This window comes from Rhinolophus ferrumequinum, chromosome 8 (assembly GCF_004115265.2).
Source record: "Rhinolophus ferrumequinum isolate MPI-CBG mRhiFer1 chromosome 8, mRhiFer1_v1.p, whole genome shotgun sequence".
NCBI classification, from domain to species: Eukaryota; Metazoa; Chordata; class Mammalia; order Chiroptera; family Rhinolophidae; genus Rhinolophus; species Rhinolophus ferrumequinum.
The window spans coordinates 7,829,405-7,848,115 of NC_046291.1; the positions used below are offsets into that span (position 1 = coordinate 7,829,405).

Sequence of the window (18,711 nt, forward strand, 5' to 3'; positions counted from 1 at the left end):
TCTTCAGGTACTTATATAAAAAGTGGATATGAAATGAATTATTTGATGTAGTTTTACAACCCAAAGATCCTCAGAACGTGCAGACACTGCACAAAGTAGACTGCTTCCCCTCGAGATCATCAGAATAAGACTTTCCTGGATGTCACATACATTGTCACATTCTCCTTTGCACTTTCATTCTTTATTCTTGTTAATTTAGCTTTTTTATTTACTAATTCAATATTTGAAATGTCTGGCTTCTCCATAGTGTACTTTTTACAACTAATAACAAATTTCCTAGACTATCTTCATGCAGAATGATCACCACATGAGCTTTTTAATTCAGTTCTTCCAAAATATTTCTAGTGTAGCCAGTTTGAAGAATTTGTGAATATGCCATCCTAAGATAACTCCAGGGAAAAAAATAATGGCTTTACTTGCAATTATGCTTCTAAATTAATTTTAATCAAGAATAAATAGTCTTAACAAATATTAGTCTGATATCTACTGATAAGCATTCAGGACAAGGGTGCTACAAACTTCCTATATAAAGACTCAGCTGATCGTAAGAATCAGCTTAAACCCTACTGTACTCCATCTCTGAGAGTTGTTCACAAAGTAGGAAACAAATCAAATCCCCAAAGAGACTCGAACTTCTGAAGCCATGAGTTAGTCCTATTATAAAATAAAAAATTCAAAACATTTGAGCAAAGAAAATAATGATGATGATATAAAGTAGGTTATGCCAGCTTAACTGATAAATTTATTCTCAGTAGACAATACATAAACGAAAGATTATGATCCCGTGCTGACCAGGGAAACACAAATATTCCTAGGAAAGAGCAATATATAGCTAGAGATAACATACTAACAGTTCCCATAAAGCTAATGGAATTTTTGTGCAGCACTTTCGTTCTTTTCCCTGTGTGGAATTCTGTCTACCACAACCAACAGAAGAGGCTGAGGCAGAGTAATGGGTAGAATTGAGTCCTCCAAAACCTTAGTTTCAAACAGTAACTAAGAATTGACTTGATAGATGTGACAGCAGAGAACATGCCTCAATTTGTAAGTTAATTGGCTGTGAATGTGCACCTGTGAATGTGAATGACAATGGCTGCTGTCATTCAGATGTGTTTTGTTTTCTAGGGCAGAAAGACAATTTCCTTCCTTCAGTGTTCAATGACCACCATACAATGACCACCATTTGGTGGTGCTGGCTGGGGTTAAAAGGATCCCATGCAGAAACATTTTCCACACTACTCATCCTAAGTAATGCAAAAAATTTACCAATTCCTGACATTTTAATGAACCAATGATGTAAGGTAAAGGGATTTCCATGAAAAGCAGGTAAAACTCAGAGGAAAATTGTAGGCACTGAATATATACAAGCTATGATATAAATGCAAACATTTTGCAACACTGGCTCCAAAGAGATTCATTTTCTAAATTTCATATTTCTCAAATTGACTGGTAAACTTGACTAGTAAAAAATTAAGGAGGATCTCTGTTCCTCAAAACCTTAGCAAACATTGTATTGACCCGCGAGGCAAAATGGAAGTGGCACAAACTTTATCATATGCCTAATCTTGGCAGGATCCTGCAGAGTCATTTTCACCTTCCTTCTACTTGAAACCCATTGGCCAGCAGCTTTCCTGCTCTCTAGGGATAAGCATGAAAAATACAGAGCTGGGCACAACAGCAGCTGACCTGAGAGGCCAAAAGCAAGTGAAAGAACACAACATTCAATTTGAACACCTTCACGCTACACTCAGACAAAGCAAGTTAATGGCAAGGAATCTCAGGTTTCTAGAATATTCTGGACAACTTTAAAATTACATGCAATATTTCATTGTACTTTGGAAAGAGGCGGTTTAGAATTGATCTACTGACACATAGACCTAAATGAAAATGTTATAATGACTAGATCCCTATATTTGGTATTTTGAAAATAACTGTTCTTAAAATGGATATAACCACTTTTTTTTTCTTTAAACAAAAATATACACATTGACCACCAGGCCAGCCATGTAAATTGTTGAGAACATAAGATATGCAGGTTGGTGAAAATTAATAATTTTTTGTTGGACACTAAAATCTTATTTCACAGATTTTCTGATTCAAAATGGGTAATCATGTGAGAAATCAAGTCTTGCCCTCATTGTCTAGAAGAAAGGAGTTCCTTAACAACTCCTAAACTACACAAGATTTCAGGTATCTGATTAGAAGTAATACACATACATTACTGAAAAATTAGAAAATAAAAGTTGTATGATTACATCACCAGCTGGAAATTAATTTGTTCAAAAATATACTCTTGGACTTTTTTGTGGCATATGTTACTATTTGAATAATATTTCTTCATTACAATAGTTGAACATGTTTACTATTTTAAATATAGACACACGTTTAAAAAACACAAACACATAAACATCATCTATATTTCAATGACTACATAACCACTGCATATCTTTTTATGGATGAACTGCCATTGATTGTTCTATATATCTATATCTGTGTGTCTATATATAGATTGGTAAATATGTATAAATAAGCATTTAAACATATATAAACATATTTTCACAAATATATATGTACATAAAACATATTTTTTTACCACATGAGCATGTGCACACACACGGATACGCACACACACGGATACACACACACACACACACACACACACACACACACACACACACACAGGTACAGTCTGCTTTCGTCATTTAGCCTTCTTCGGAACATCTTTCCAAATGAATAAACATTTCCCGGCCCAGGAAAGAAGCCACATACTTAGGCTGGCAGTGCTTCTCTATTAGTCCTGGGTCACTCAGCTCTGGACAATTACGTGTATGAGAAATAAACCATTTTGTTGAAGCCACTGCATTTTCCAGCTCCTTTGTTACAGGGCCTTAGCCTCTATCCTAGCTGACCTAGTAGCTGGGAAACTATCAATCCCCTCAGGAGACTACAGGTCACATGGACACAGAAGCAGTGCCATGACAAACTCAAAAGGTGTGACTACTTCACTTTCCCTGCTTACCTTTTTGACGTATGTAACTCTGACACTTCCTTTTATTTCTTGACCAAGAATGACCTTTCTTTTTTTCTACAAAAAAATAAAATAAAATAAACTTAGTCATTCAGAGCTGTGAATATAATTCTCAAAGCTTATAGGTCAGTGGTGTTCAAGCAGTTTTTTCAAACTTCGGTCCATAAAAATGGGGCAAAATTCTTAACTGCCAGTGTAGCAACGTGAGGTTAATTATCGAGTTCTTTTTTACTGTGCGTAGACTTAGGAGACAATAAGAGATGACCTGCATTTGAAATCTTTTTTAAAAAATAAGAAAATAAACTCCAGATGGTGCTTCAGGCTGAATGATAATTGTAGTTATATATCAATATGTTGCCTTTTCAAGCGTTTTCTATATTTTCAAATGTGCACTGAGGAGACCCACTCCTGGCTGAGTAACGTCGTGGATAACATACTGTGCTGGAACTGGGAGACACTCAATTTCATGGGACAGTTTACATGAAACAATCTCTGTACTCTTGCAGTTGCAACACAAATCCTCTCAGTTGTATTGAATCTAGTGCCTGGCATTCCAGGAGGACTTAAAGAACCACAGCGGGTTTCTGTGCTGTGTTACTGCTTTTGAGGAAATGATATGAAAACATGTGAACGTGAGAGGACCATTGGCATTGAGTAAACAGAGATCATATCTTGTTATCATTATTGTGAAGATCATAACAGCCAGCTGTTCCATTATTACCGCTGGGAGTGAAGCCCCAATTCATGGACCGAGGCCTGGGACTCGCCCACCTGAGATTCCCATTTTGAGGTGGGTCAATCCAGCTCTGAGACTTAGAGCACGAAGGGCCTGAAAGCCTGGCTCTTCCAATGGAAATGGGATACTCAACATGCGGGGACTTCGGCCAATGGCACCCGGCCATTGGTCATCCGAGAGGAGAGGGACTAAACGGTGTTAAGTAGACCAATTACCCTTCACAGTGTGAAGCAAACCTCAGCCTCCCGCGGGCCTCAATTCACCAAGATTGCCCCGGTGGTCTGGGCCAGGTGCCCTTACACCTGGCTGAGCTAACGGCCGATGTCCACTGGGCTGCTGTGGCTGCTTGCCATCAGGACCAGTTTTGAAGAACCAAAAGCAGATGCGGTCAGTCTCCTGACTGGCAGGAGTCAGAGACTGGTCTACTGCTCGTATCCTAGATGCTTCGTCTGCCACATAGAAAACTACAGACTGGCAGAGTAAAGGCACCTGTCTCTCAAGACGCAATTGTGGCAATGAACTGTGTGCTCATTCACTGGTCCGGGCCCCTCCTGAGAATGCCCAGCGCCTGGTCTCTGCTGATGGAGGCTGACACCGTCATTCTCCTGCCGGGGCTCTGGCTGAGCGCCAGGCTCCTGACTCCTGCTAGAAGCAGAGGAGGCATTACTCCCATGGCCAGGGAGCCCCATCACAAGGGGCTTTGCCTGACTGCTCCTGCCACACTGATCGGCCTCAAGCCCCTCTTGGGGCTGTGGGTGGGGCATCCACACAGTCCACACTTCAGTTTAGACCAACTGACTCCGCCCACACCATTGTGACCCGAGACACTCACTGGTGTCATAAGCACGGCTGGCAGGGCCATGTGCGATCTGAGCATGGTGTGCCCTTTATCAAAAGCCACTCCCAATGCACCGGTTGTCTGACCCAGGGACCCTCACCTCCTCCTGTCCACACACCTCTGTGAGGCTCTTTGCTCACCGAGGCAGCTGTGCCCAGAAAGGGATCAGCTCCCTCCTGCACCTGATCAGGACAAAAGAGGTGAGGGAATAAACTGTTATGCAGACCGGCTCAGAAAATTCAGGATTCTGTCCTGCATCCCTGGGAATGCGGCCTCCTTCTTTCCCGAGCCAGCGTGGAGGGCACAAGCTCGGAGTGCCGAGGGGGTTCAGATTTAAGTCTGGTTATATTTTATGAAATTGCCTTTGTCTGCTTATAGCTGGTCCTCCTGGATGAAAGGTCTCAGTGACAATAAAATGATTGGGAGAGAAAGATGAAATGACAGCCACTGGAATGGCACACACAGAATTTGTGGCAGTAAAGGAAGAGCAAACATCCAGGCATCTGAGGAAGCGACACCGTATACCGTAGGACATACAATGGATGGAGAAGCATTCACAGTATCTGTCTTTCAGAACTGTCCTGAATCCTTCTTCCAGAAGGAAAACGCCCTGGAACAGCTCTCCCACCATGGGAGTCTGCCATTCCTCAGCACACACGAGAAAACGGGCTGACCCCAGCTTCTGTCCATCCTAGGCAAAACCCCTCTGGACATCAAGGACTGGACACAATGAATGGATCTAGGAACTATGATGCTTACAGCTGGCAAGAGACCCATTTTGGAGGCACTGACCACCTTTCCCCTGGCTGATGGGTGTCCCGTTAAGGGACCTCAATAACTATAAACGCTTCTCTCCCAGAGTCACCACATGTGCCCTTCGAATTGTACTCCTGAGGTGAAAGCCAGGCTTTCTTTCACTTGTGTCCTTATGCAAACATAGTGCACTACACGTTAGGAGTGCCATAGAAATCTAAAGCTTATGGTTTGTGAAGATTGTTAAATGCTGCAGGAAATAAGTCAAATGGATGTGGTCCCAGCCCCCACTAGTCAGAATAATTGGAGTGGCTGGTGGAGTGGTGTCCTCTTGGGGAAATTGCCAGAATGTGTGAGATGAATTTGTTGGGAGGCAATTTTGCATGGCATTGCACATGTCTCAGAATATCATTTCAAGGATGTTTGAATAGCAAACACCTTTGGAGACTAGAGATAATAGTCTTCCAGGTCAGAGGGCACGTTTGTATTCTGACCAGTATGAAACAGAAAATGTCTCCTTCTTTAGAAATATTCCGGGAAAGAAAGTCTCCCTCCTTCTCTCAGAGATTTGCTAAAGTTCCAGGTAGTACGATAATGTCTCCCCCAGGGGTTAGCTTTGAGCTTGCTAACAGCCCCGTTCTAAGCCTGGGTGGGGGTTTCTGACAGATAGAAACAGTTTCTGAAGCATTGTAGTCCTCAGCTTGGCATGGCCTGTGTGTGCCCATCACCTCCACATGGGTTTGGGGGACGAAAGGACTGAAGCACCCATCCCATATCCCAGCCCTTTCATTTCTAGGATTTATACAACAGATACGCAGGCGTGGAGCCACGGAAAGACTTCTGCAAGAATGTTCATTGCAGCGTTTTTGGCCAATATGAAGCCAACCACTGGAAATACTGGTGTTGTCCATCAATAGGAGAATATATACACAGTGTTCGGTGTTTTCACATAATATGCACTACTTTGCAATAACAAAACAAACCACTGATACATGCAACAACAGGGATTAAACTCCAAAATATTATGCTGACTGAAAGAAACTTTACAATAAAATCGTTTTAAAATAAGCCAAATAAAGTTATACTGAGGAAAATGTAGCTAGTAATTGCCTTTGATGAGTGAGGGGTAAGGCTACACCAGAAAGGTCATAAGGGTCCTTTCCAGGGTGATGGTCATGTTCTGTATCTAGATAGTATTTGGATTATACAGGACAATGCGTTCATCAGAAGTTATCAAATGATACACTCATGGTAAATTTTCTCTAAGAAGGAAACATTTCACAGTTTAGTTGGTAAATATTAAACAATTATAATGTCTTGTGCATGATATACTGATTTAAAGTAAGGGAAATGTAACAGTATGAATAGATTTATTTAGATAAATACAGCCAGAAACAGCTCTCCAAATTTTAACCCCTTTGCCATGACAGTCAGCTATATCAAAAAGAGTATTTCCATTGGCTGACTGCGGCATTCTAGTTCACCCCACAAGCTCAAAAACGTTTTCCCTCTACTGTGGAGTTTGAGTATATTCTCAGGCACTTGAATCCAGCACCAGAAGTCCGTGAGTGCTGCTGTCAACGCGCAAGAACAGGAAACACCTAAGGCGTTTGTAGCTGTTGAAATTGAGATGGGGTTGTTGTGCAAGCCAACATTAGAGTCATACTTTCAGGATACCTATTAGCTGCCTCAACTCCAGGTTTTAACACTGTTTTTAGAAGGATGAATATCCACTAATTAATTCCTTCCTTCATTTTCCAATAATGATGATGAAACTTCAAAGACTGATCAGCTTGAAAACATCAAGCCCATAACAGATTTAGTGAAGGTTACATATATTTCTGCCTATAATAGCAATAAGGAATTGTGTGTGGATGAGTCCATGTTGAAATTCAAGGGGCGTTTATTTTTCAAGCAACATGTTCCCAGTACACAAAGTACAAAGTGGGGCATAAAGATGTGGTCACTCTGTGATTCCCAAACAGGATTTCTGCTGCGGTTTGATGTATATACAGGCAAAGATTCATCTCAAGATATTAAAGCTGGGTTGGGAGCAAGGGTGGTGTCCAGGTTGCTGAATGGATTTGAAGGCAAGGGACATGTAGTTTGTACAGACAATGTTTATTCAAGTGTAGAACTTTTTGAGAGTATAAGATTGAAAAACATTGTAGCATGTGGTACACTGTGTGCCAATAGGAGAGGACTACCTTCAGATATGAGGATTTGCAAGCTGAAGCGTGGTGACCTCCAGGGATGTGGGAAAATCACGATCGAACAATGCTTGCTTGCACTTGGCAGGAGACCGGGAGAGTTAACATGATCTCCACTGTCGGGAATGATGGTGTCAGGAAAGTGCATACAACATCAAAAAACGGGAACGAGAACTGTGTTGAAACCAAATATTCAAACTCTGCACAATTCACTTATGGGTGGAGTCAATTGTTTTGATCTCCTCTGTGCCACTTATCCTTTTGAAAGGAAGTCTAAGAAGTGGTATCAAACCATATGGCATTTTCTCATTGAAGTGGCTCTAGTAAATGTCTACATATGCTACAACATTCAAAACCCTACCAATAAATTGAGCCAGCAGAAATTCAGGGGCAAAGGCATAGATGGCTTATTAGATGGATTTTCAAGAAGAAATGGAAATAAGAGGGGTTGCAGGATGTCTGCACCAAAAGAAATTAGGCTGACAGAGGGGCATTTTCCCAGGCAATTTGAGGACGAGAAAAAGCAGCCTAATTGCTGCATGGGTAACATTATGTCCTCACAATGTGCAAAAAACGGGAAAGGTGTTTGCAAACAAAAACAAACCACGTACTATTGTGCTACGTGTCCTGGAAATCCAGCAATGTGTGTTGTTCCTTGTTTTGAGAATTATCACTCAAAAGTGAAATATAAAGAAACCTGTCAGTGTTCCAGAAAGGAAGTTTAGGGAAGCAGATGTACACTTTTGTTTATTTTTGTGTTTTACAAGAATGAATAACAATAGAAAATTTTTATACATAAAGATAATATCATTTATATACAAAGCACCTCAAATTGTTAGCATTAAATGCATAAAAAAGTCAAAATATATCAACTTTTTGGTTTTTGTGGATTTCTGACACATTTTGGAAAAAAAACTTGAAATCAATTAACGCAGCGAAAGAATTAAGGCCCGTTTGATTATACTGACTGCACCCAGATATCGAGGATAATCACCCCTTTCAAGGCCCCACCCTTAATTATGTCTGTAAAGTCCCTTTAGTTCTGGAAGATAACACCATACAGGTTCCAGAGATTAGGATACGGACATCTCCCAGGGATCATCATATCGTTATAGTTTATTATTGTAAGTAAGAATAATAAAACTCTGGCATTAAAAACGTCATTTTCACATCAAAAGAAAAGTAAAATCATATGTATTCTTACTTCTTTTCCTCCTGGGTTTTCCCAAAGTAGAGTTGTTCTCAAGATCCACAGTATCTAGAAAATAATAGGTGTTGGTGAGAAACTAGAAATAAATCAATACAACTTACAAATCCTAGGATCATTCATAGTACAGAGGCTTGAGAGTATAAAAATGTTTGGATTATCTTTTTTTCTTCCTCCTAAAGGAACTAAAAATCTACTGAGTTGAGAAGTAGGGGTTTAAAATGGGCCCTACGACTTCCTTTATCTTTCAGTGGGACTTTGAAAATGACTCTTAAATACCTACATACTTCAGATTACTCATGCATAGTAACAGGTGGCCTATCCTGCTCAGGTCTTAAGATTTTTTTGGGAGGGTTAAATAAGATCTCATGTGCAAAGTCTGTAAGAAAACACTATGTAAATTCGTGACATTCTGAAGGACACCCAACAAAACTAAGTGCTGGGTGAAGAGTACCTGATCCGGCCTTTTGGACCCGTGGCGCTTTGGCCCTCTGAGCCTTTTGTGCCCCTTCTTTCGCCCAGCCCGCTCCAAACTCTTCGGAGTGTACTTTCTCTTCTAATAATGACCCTTCAGCCACTGCATTCTGCTCAGGCTCACTTCTACCTCTTTGAAACATACTTTTTTTCCTAATAAACTACTCTTTCAAACTTAAAAAAGAAAAGTATACCTGATCTGAAGTCTCCCCTACTGACAATTAAGTGGCAGGATCACTTGCTCTTTGAGGCCTTTCTTTCTAAGGTTGTGACAAAAATGACACTATTATCTACTAGCAGAAGTACACTTTGACTTTTTTCAGTTTCCAAGACTGTTGGGTGTGACAGGGATGGAAATCACTGTATAAATACAAGGCTTATTACTAATATTCTAATATAGTAAACCAGATACTGCCATTTTAAGAGTGTATTTCTCCTACATCATTCATATATAACCAACAGGGTGGATCCATTAACACCACTTCATAATGATCCCTTGCCCCCCTGCTGTTCCCAAAAGGGTCACAAAAAGGATAGTGGGATGGACTGGACCACCTGCCACCCGCCTACCTGGGGTCTGTGGCACCTGTGGATCCACCCCCAGCCCCTGACTCTTCCACATACTTACCTGTTGTGTCACGTGCTGGGCTACATTCAGGCCTTGCTTCTGAACCTCCCGGCACATCTTTTGAGAAGCACATAACATAAAAACACATCTCATTACCACATGCTGGTAGCTCTGCTCCTGGACCAAAATTACAGTTTATGAAGACCTATCAGTTCCCTCAATGATCCTCTTTTCTGTAACTTTGTTGGTCCCCGTATTCCACTTCTTCCTCTGAAATCTTCTGTTGATCTTCCGTAGATCTGACCCTTCCTTTAAGTCTCCCTCTTTCCTCTCTATCTTTTTCTCTTTGTCAGAACTCTGTTTCCATTTTTATTATTTTTTAAGTCTTAGTTACCTTGTCCATCAAAGGATAGTAGGCTGGGGTTAGGCACTTCTGAATCTCCTTCTGTATTCGATTGGGGAGCTTCTAGTTCAACAGACACTAAAGAGAAACAAGAAATGTACTGTCCATGGATCCTGAGACAGTAATTAGGGAAACTTTCCTGGTGTTCCTGTGCTGCACATCTACACGCTGAGCTACGATGAACTGCTCCTCAGAAAAACAGACCTGCTCCAGTCATCACATCTGGGAACCTCCAGAGCCATGCTTTTCGCATGGTTTCTACCTCATTCTGCTTCCTCTACTTATATTTTTTCCTCTTGTAGCCCTAAAAATACAATAAAAAGATATGACTTTTCCAGGAACAAACTACCTGTTCTTTAAAAACTGTAAAAAGAAACTACCAGAACCACTTTTAAACTCATCTCCATTGGCCAATGACTACTGATATCACTAACTGCATTTAAAGCCTGCTAATCAGTGGCAGACTTACACTTCTGAAATCAGCCAATCAGCAACAGCCACACTCCAGAAAGCCTGTGCCTGGGGCTAAATGGAGCCTATTCAGAATCACTCCTGTATCTGAAAGTCTGCAGTCCCTGAACCACGTGCTTTTCAAAACTCTATATATCATCAAGCTTCCATTTTTAAAGAAATTGTGTCCAATAAGCATGGTGCCTCCTCCCACCGTACGCCTTGCTAAGTAAGCAATACATTCCTGTTTTAGCTTCAGATACTGCGTGATAGGCTATTCCTTCTAAATGGAGTTCCCACCAACATCATCTTGAAGACTCTTACTTAGGAAGGTCCTGCGAGACTCCTGGACCAAACGTGTAAATTCCCGGCCTCTTGTGCCCAACTCAGATTGTCTTCCTGATCCATTGTCAAGTGAATCTGATGTGTTTCATGAGCTCTCAGTCCTGAAATTATCTTATTATTTAAATATCTATGTGTGCAGTTAGATACAGAGTAGTCAGACACTTGGTTTGGAGGTGCAGCATTTAGCAAATATTCCGTTAATGTGCTCATTCTTCCGTGACTACATTTACTCTCACTCCCTTTTATATATTTTTAGAAAGCATAGTTTCATGTGTGTTTATTTTCACTGTTTTGTCTGTGCTTCCTGAATTTAAGAAGTAATGCAAAGCAAATGGATGGAGGCATAGACCTGATAAGTCCCCTATCCACGCCAGCCCCAAAGACAAATTAATGGGTGTGTGTATCCATTAGACAGGAAAGGAGCCAGTTTGTACAAAGATACTTGCTCACACTTTGTCTTAAATACCTGACCAAAACCTTCATGAAGGCACTTCATAGTTTGTCAATTTGTCAAAGAAAATCATTTTGTTTAGCACGTAACCTGAGTCAACTATTACCATGTAATTGATCACATGTCCACATTTCAGTCTCTGCTTGGTGGGTGAACCCCGTACTCTGTTCACATGCAGGAGACCATTCACACTTATGGCGGAGTATTGTGGCCCCTTTGCGGTTCGTCACGGACTTGTCTTTGCCAAAGCTGCACTCTCCCACTGGCAGAACTCTACTTCCTCTTTTTATTCTCAGTCTGATTTTAACCCTTGTACTTATGTTAATAAATGACAAAACCTCATGAAAGATGACTTTAGGCTCACGGGGGGAACTTCTAACACACCAAAGTATGTAATACATTTGATAGTATTTCTATTTAAAAAGAGTTGAAATGCCCCAGAGTTACCATTTGCCAACCAGTAACTATTACTTTCAGACCATTATCTAACACTTTCTTTCTTTATAGAAAAAAAGTAATAACACCTATATATTTAATAGGTAGGGATCTATTCTGCAAATGAAACTATCAGATTAAATGTACTAAACACGGACTAACTTCAGAATGCCTGGAATATTCTGTAACACACGATCAATTTATACCTAATGTGAACATTAGCATACCTATACCATGCCTGATTCAAAATCTGAAGGCAATAAACCAAGTAAGCAGGAAGCCGACCCTGAGACACCCAGGAAGAACAAGGCAGGTCATGTGGCTCCCGGTGGAAATGTCCTGCCTTCTGACCTCCTGGTTTTGTGTTCACCTGAGCTGGGCTATAACTTGGCTCCTGCAACTATCATGAGAGCATGAGAACAGTCGACCCATCTCGCTCTTTTCCTTACACCTAATTCTCTCTTTCTTTTTGATCCCTCTCTCTCAGCTCTACACATTTTTTTCTTTCTGGGTATAAGAAGGGAAGCAGCATAGCAGGGGAGAAGAAAAGGGGATGTTTTCCTCCCTGTAAATAAGAAAACAAAGATGCGGTTCACTAAATGGGAATTGAAATCACCATTACCTTCTCCAACACATAGTCGTTGGCTAGGCACCTCCTCTAGTTCTTCGGTCATTTGGGGACCTTCAGGATCACAGGACACTGAAGAGAATCAAGCAAATGAGCTGAACCAGGCTGTCCAGAGCACAGGCAAGCTGCCCGTTGGGAAATGGGACATCTGCTCCAAGGACCTCACCTCAGATCCAACCAGGTCCTTCCTGGTCTGTCTCTGTTTCCACCTCATTCACCTCACATTCCTGCTCTCTGCTTCTCAGTTACCTACAGACCTGCCTCCTAACATTTCTGCTTCTGCACCAGGACAATCTTTGTGCACCTTTGATTTTGTGGGCTCCACTCCCTTGACTTCTCCTATCTCTTTACTTTTCTGTCTTTTTTTCCCCTCATTGGTGACCTTGATCTCTTCTTTTCTGCTTATTCTCTCTAGCTCTGTTCTCCCAGATCTCTCCAATCCCTACACCAGGATCCAGTTGTTCTCTCACTGTGTCTCTGGATTTCTTCACCTCCCCACTGACATTCTTTATTTATAGAGGAGAAGTGTCTCTGCAACAAGCCCTCTTCTCATCCCCCCTGGGAGCCTGCAGGTCTCCCTGTGGACTCTGATCGTGTCACCACTTTGACCCCTACTAGCCTCACACAGCCACCACCTGCAGTGAGATACTCGAGACACGGGGGTCTGCTCATTCTGCTACTTTGATCTCAGGGAAAAACAAATATTATTTTTCTGTGCTTCAATTTCCTTATCTCTAAGGAGGGATAACAACAGTTTCCCTGGCTAGGTCCTAAAGTTTTGTGAGGAAATCTCACTTACTAAAGTACTTTGAAAGAAAAAGGTGCTATGTAATCCCAAAACCTGAGGAAGAACATGTGGCAAAAACTGTAATTTGGGCTTGAGAGTTATTGATCTTTCTTCTGACAAGTAGATCTCAGAACCATGTTCCTTTTGAAGCCTAACTAAGGTTATGCCATCATAGTGTTATTATCAAGCCTAGGTAAATACTTAGCTTTTATTCTTTATAAAAAATAAAGTGTGGGCAGGACTTAAAAATCACAATATTGAGTCTTTAGTATAAATAGGCACAAAGAATATAGAAGAAAAATAATGCCGTCTTCCTGTGATGTTTATCCACTACAATATAAAGAGGGAAACCATCATTTCTAACAATAAGGGTCCCGCTGTTCAGTTCTGGATTCCAGCTCCCGACACCTTTCAGCCCAGGGCTGGCAATCTCCCTCTTCCTGACCTGATCCACAGCTTGGTGGGGAGCTCAAGAATTCCTGGAGTTCCTCTTCATCACAGGGCTCCAAACAGGCACTGCCATCCTCTGCAGAAAGAACAGAAAGCCATCAGGGTCTCACTATGCAACCATGGGGAAATCTTGGCAAGAAAACTCCTAGTGAAGACATGGGAAGCTCGGGTACATCCTCGGTGACACTGTCCCTGTCCCTGTCCATCCTGGTCTGCCCTTTGCATTCACCGGGCCTGCAGGTTGACTCACTCCTGTCACTGCCGCCAGAGGCTGAGAAGCATCCACCATCTTCCTCTCTCCCTGTATACCTAATCTTCTCTCTACTTCTTTCCCGCCCCATCCCCTCTGCACTTTACTTCTGTCTCTGCCCTTGCTTCCTGCTGCCACTGCTTCCAGATGCTTCTCTTTGTTTTGATGTGTTTCTGTGTCCTCTGCTCCTGCCTCTTTTTATCTTGAGTTCCTTACATTGCTCTTTTTCACCCGTCCCCATCTCACTTATCTCCTTACCCCCTTTCTCATTCTAGGTGTCAGGAAAGGCATCCTTGAAATAGGGTAATACAACCTGATCAGGAAATGGGATAAGGAGCAGAGTAGGCCAAGGCAACACCACCAAACACAGGGAAAAGTAGCTCAAAGGCCCACTTGTAAAAGAGAGATCAGAGCATTCTAATCCCTGAAAATAGTTATACTCTCATTAGAGATGAGACAGAAGAAATGGCTGGGGTGCCATGGTGAATGGAAGGCAAAGAAAGCCACAGGAAGGATAACTGATTTACTCCAAAGGCAATAAAAGTCCCCAGGTATATGTGGGAAAATAATATGATCTGATTTACATATTGTAAATAACAATTGTGCTACAGTGCAGAAACTCAGTAGGATAGGAGCAACAGAAAAGGGGACATCTATGTTCCCTTTACTAAGAAGACCAACCCTGGAGAAGGAGGAGGTCCTAGTTTCACCAAAGAAATGCTGGTTTCCATTTTGGAAGCATCAGTTCCTGAAAGAGATCCAAATGGAGAAGGCCCTGGCATAAATGCCATCGATCATAGATCAATGACCTTGGAACTCACGCTGTTACCTGAGAGTGGCTGAGGCAGCCAGAGAGGGAAGTACTACTCTCTGAGTATATTATGGGCCCCACTTCTACCTGGGGGGACCTGAACCTCAAAACTCAATAATGAGCTACACCCCTTTTGCTGGGAGATGCTCCTGTCTAGTGACTCACACTTCAGCGTTACAGGATCCCAACTTCTCACCTCTCTTCCTTATGCAACAGTGCTCACTCCTTATTGATTTTGAAATTATCTTGGTACCTCTTCTCTGCATAATTTCCTTTCACATTATGATTTTTTGGTATTTATTTGCCTCTATATATAAATTCTCTAATTTTTATCTCTGTACCTCATTTCTTTCTACTTCGTCTCTCATTTTCTCCTTTTCTATCTCTATTTCTCCAATTCTTAATCTCTTGGATGCCTGTAAATTTTTCATTATTTTATGTATTTTCCTCATCCTCACAGATCCTTTCTCCCAAATTGATGAAAATTCTTCCATTTCACATGGACCACAGTGCCACAGAGGCTTTGCTAATCACCTGTATCCTAACAGTCTCCCACAGAAACTTTCTAAATTACAAGCCTATCAGTAATTCATAAAACTTATTTCCATGTTCCTGGTACTTCTGGAGGTAGGCTGAAAACGTTATCCTTGCCTTATTTGCCATAACCTGCTGATAGCTGGATGTTTGCATGCATTTAATAAAATCACCCAGGCACTCCTATGTGTCTCAGCCTACCTTTGGCATATTCTGTCTCCCTCCATTCTCCATTGAAGGATCCCCTCTCCTCCCAAGAACTCAGCTCACCTATATCCTTTGTCTCTCTCACAGTTCGTAAAAAACAAAGCAATCCCATCTGTATGTATGTGAATATGAGGAAGAGAATGGTAGGATGGGAGGAGAGGGAGATTTTTTTCCCATGCTGACCAGAAAACAAACATTTATTGTGGTCATTGGGAATTTAAATCCTAAGTACCTTCTCCTTCGCTTGGTAGTAGGCTGAGCACCTTCTCCAGTCCTCCATGAATCATTTGCGGAGCTTCAGAATCACAGATCACTGCAGAGAAACAAGAAAATGATGGACCATGGAGGGTGATCAGAAAGAGACCTCAGCGTGTTCATGCCAACCACGGTAGAAAGTAATATGTCTACCCCAAGCACTGCTCCTGAGAGCCATGCCACCTGGTTCTGTTTTTTTTGTTTGTTTGTTTGTTATTGTTTTTTTGCCATCTTATTTTCCCTCCATTTCCTTCTCTTTGCATTCACACATTTCTGTTTCTTCACTGTACATTGCTTCCATTGTTAGGCTTCTCTCCCTGTTGTGTTTTCAGGTCTTGTTTTTTGTTTTTTTCAGTGATAATCTACCATTTCTCCAATTATCCTTTCTAGAGCTTTTATTCTAGAACTCTCCTAGCCCAAGTGGTTGGGTCATTCCTACTCTCTCTCAGTGGTTTCTCTTCTCTCCCAATCAATGTTATTTTTTTTCCCCTTAAATTATACTCTTGGATCCTGGTTCACTCCCTGGGAACCTGCAGGTTTCTTTGACTTCCTACTTCTACTCTGACCACAGGACCCTGCCCTGACCATGGGCTGGCTTTGCTCAACTGTCACCCTCAGTGACACATCCAGGACACTTGTGCCATTCTTCCATTTCTACTTTGCCCTTGAAAACTGAGCTGAATGTCTTTCTTTGCGTTATTTCCTCATCCATAAAATAGAGGTTACATCAGTTTTTGTGTCTGTGTCTTAGGTTTTGTGAAGGTAAAAAGTTCTTGCACAATCCAACAAGTTGATGGAGACTGTCAGAAACCTTGCACTCCTGTCTTCCACACCTTGTCCTTTCTCATTTTCACTCTTCCCACGTGCCTCTGCTTCTTTTGTTTCTATCTCTGTATCTTCCATTTGGAATCCCTTGGTACCTGTCTTTGTTCTGATTTGTTTCTTTCCTTATCTCTGTCCCAACTTCCCGATTTTCCCTTTTGCTTCCTGATGCTATGTTTTATGTCTTCTCCATTCCTGCTGCTTCCTCAAACTACAGGTCAGAAAAGGCATCTCTGAAATAGTACACATTTTGCACATGAATTCACCTGATTAGTGAGCAGAATGGAGAGCAGAGTGAGCCACGAAAACTGTTCCAGGAACAGAGCTAAGCACATGCAAAGGCTCAGATGAGAAAGAGTAACCAGAAAATTTAAATTCCTGCAAAGTTTTATACCAAGTTTTTTTGTTTTATATGTGTGTGTGTGTGTGTGTGTGTGTGTGTGTGTGTATTTTTTTAAGGTGGGCATAGCTCACAGTGGCCCATGAGGGGATCAAACTAGCAACCTTGGTGCTACCAGCACTACGCTCTAACCAACTGAGCTAACCAGCTGCCCTGATATACCAAGTTTTGAGGTAATTGCGGGAGAGGCAGATGTAAGACTGGACCCATGGGAAGGAAAATGGATTTAATCCTTAGGACAACAAGAAGTTATTGATTAAGGTAGGAAAGTAAAGTCAGGTTAAATTTTCAAAGAGTCATCTAGTTGAGTTGGAGAAAATGGATGCGATGAGAGCATGACTGGGTGAAGATATAAGACTAAAGGCCATTGCTCTAGTTCCAGTGAGAAGAGAGATCTGACTAGAGTTTTTGTGTTGGGTGTGGAAAGGAATGGACAAGTGGGACATGTTAAATGTATAGTTGGCTAAACTCAATGATTGATTGGTGTGTAAGTTGAGGGAGGGGGACAAGATAACTGATAACCCCTAGTTTCATGCTTGAAGAATGGAGATAGGGGACATCAGAAAGAAAGAAGATATGGTGTTAAGAAAGATGGTACGTGCAACTGTAGAAGCATCTTGTATTGAGGTTCCTAGAAAAAAAATCCAAATGAAGATGTCTTTCAGATCCTTGCAGAAATGTATTCTGGCCCTTTGAAGAATGAGCTAAGACAAGTCTGGGCCAGACATTAGAATTTGGGGACTATTAAGTTATCATGGGAGTAGACAAAAATGGCTGGGGGGAGGCCCATTGCCTCTGGGCATCTTACAGGTGCCACTTTCATAACTGAGGACACCATAATCTGAAAACTAATGGCTAATAGGTTCCATTCCTAGCATCAGAAGTTGTTTCTGTGTAGTGACTCATCCTCACTTCCTGCAATGTCCCAAACCATCTCTTGATCCCTTGTACACAGGGCTCCCTTTCTACTCACTTTTCACTCATTCTCCTCTATCTTTTTCTGTTTGTGTCAGAAATGCCTCTCCCCCACTCCTTCTATTTCTTAGCACTTTCCCCTCTGAGTTTCTCTCTTAATATTATGTTCTCTACCTTTTTATTCTGCACCATGATTATTGAGCTTTTCTCCTTTCTCTTGTGGTGATCATTTCCCTGCTTCTATCTGCTCTCTCTAGTTCTTTGAGAGAATTTTTCAACCTAAAAGTTTCTAATTTTCTTTGTTTCTAATTTTTCAACCTAAAAGTTAAATCAAAAAATTTAAATTTCAGCCTTTCTGTATATTTTGCTCATCTCACATATTTCTTCTCCCATGTCATCAAAGTTCTCTTCTTTTGCCATTGATGAACAGAGAGGTGTCCTTCCCCTCGCCAGATCCATTTAAAAAGTCTTTCTCAAGCATCTCCTATTTTGCAATTACACTCATTATGCCCATGGTCCTGGCACAACCTGTGGAAAGTAGCTGAACAATTGTGTCCTCTACTGATAACACATCTCACCTGGTATTACTTAGATTCCAATTTTATTTAAGTAAAATTGGCAGCACTCCAGTCCGCCTTCATTTAATGACTCCATCTACATTTTTTCATTCTCCCTCTCTTTGTCTGTGTCCTATACCCAGCGAAATTCCAATCATTCTCGGCTCTTTTTGTGACTCTAGAAGAAAGCAACCAGA

At 41.4% G+C, this 18,711-nt stretch overlaps 1 protein-coding gene across 5 annotated transcripts in view; it reads right to left on the reverse strand.

Annotated features, from left to right (window-relative positions):
* Positions 1 to 18,711, reverse strand: part of LOC117025761 (nuclear body protein SP140-like) — a 90,886-nt gene that overhangs the window by 41,368 nt on the left and 30,807 nt on the right. For 3 of the 5 annotated variants that reach the window (XM_033111924.1, XM_033111925.1, XM_033111923.1), the window contains 7 exons: positions 15,798 to 15,878; positions 13,759 to 13,839; positions 12,521 to 12,598; positions 10,209 to 10,295; positions 9,875 to 9,931; positions 8,770 to 8,823; positions 3,020 to 3,085 (listed from right to left, as the gene is read on the reverse strand). In XM_033111924.1, coding sequence (XP_032967815.1) covers positions 3,020 to 3,085; positions 8,770 to 8,823; positions 9,875 to 9,931; positions 10,209 to 10,295; positions 12,521 to 12,598; positions 13,759 to 13,839; positions 15,798 to 15,878 — 504 coding nt within the window. The remainder of the gene's footprint in view (positions 1 to 3,019; positions 3,086 to 8,769; positions 8,824 to 9,874; positions 9,932 to 10,208; positions 10,296 to 12,520; positions 12,599 to 13,758; positions 13,840 to 15,797; positions 15,879 to 18,711) is intronic. The other 2 variants (XM_033111926.1, XM_033111927.1) reach the window with 2 other exon arrangements.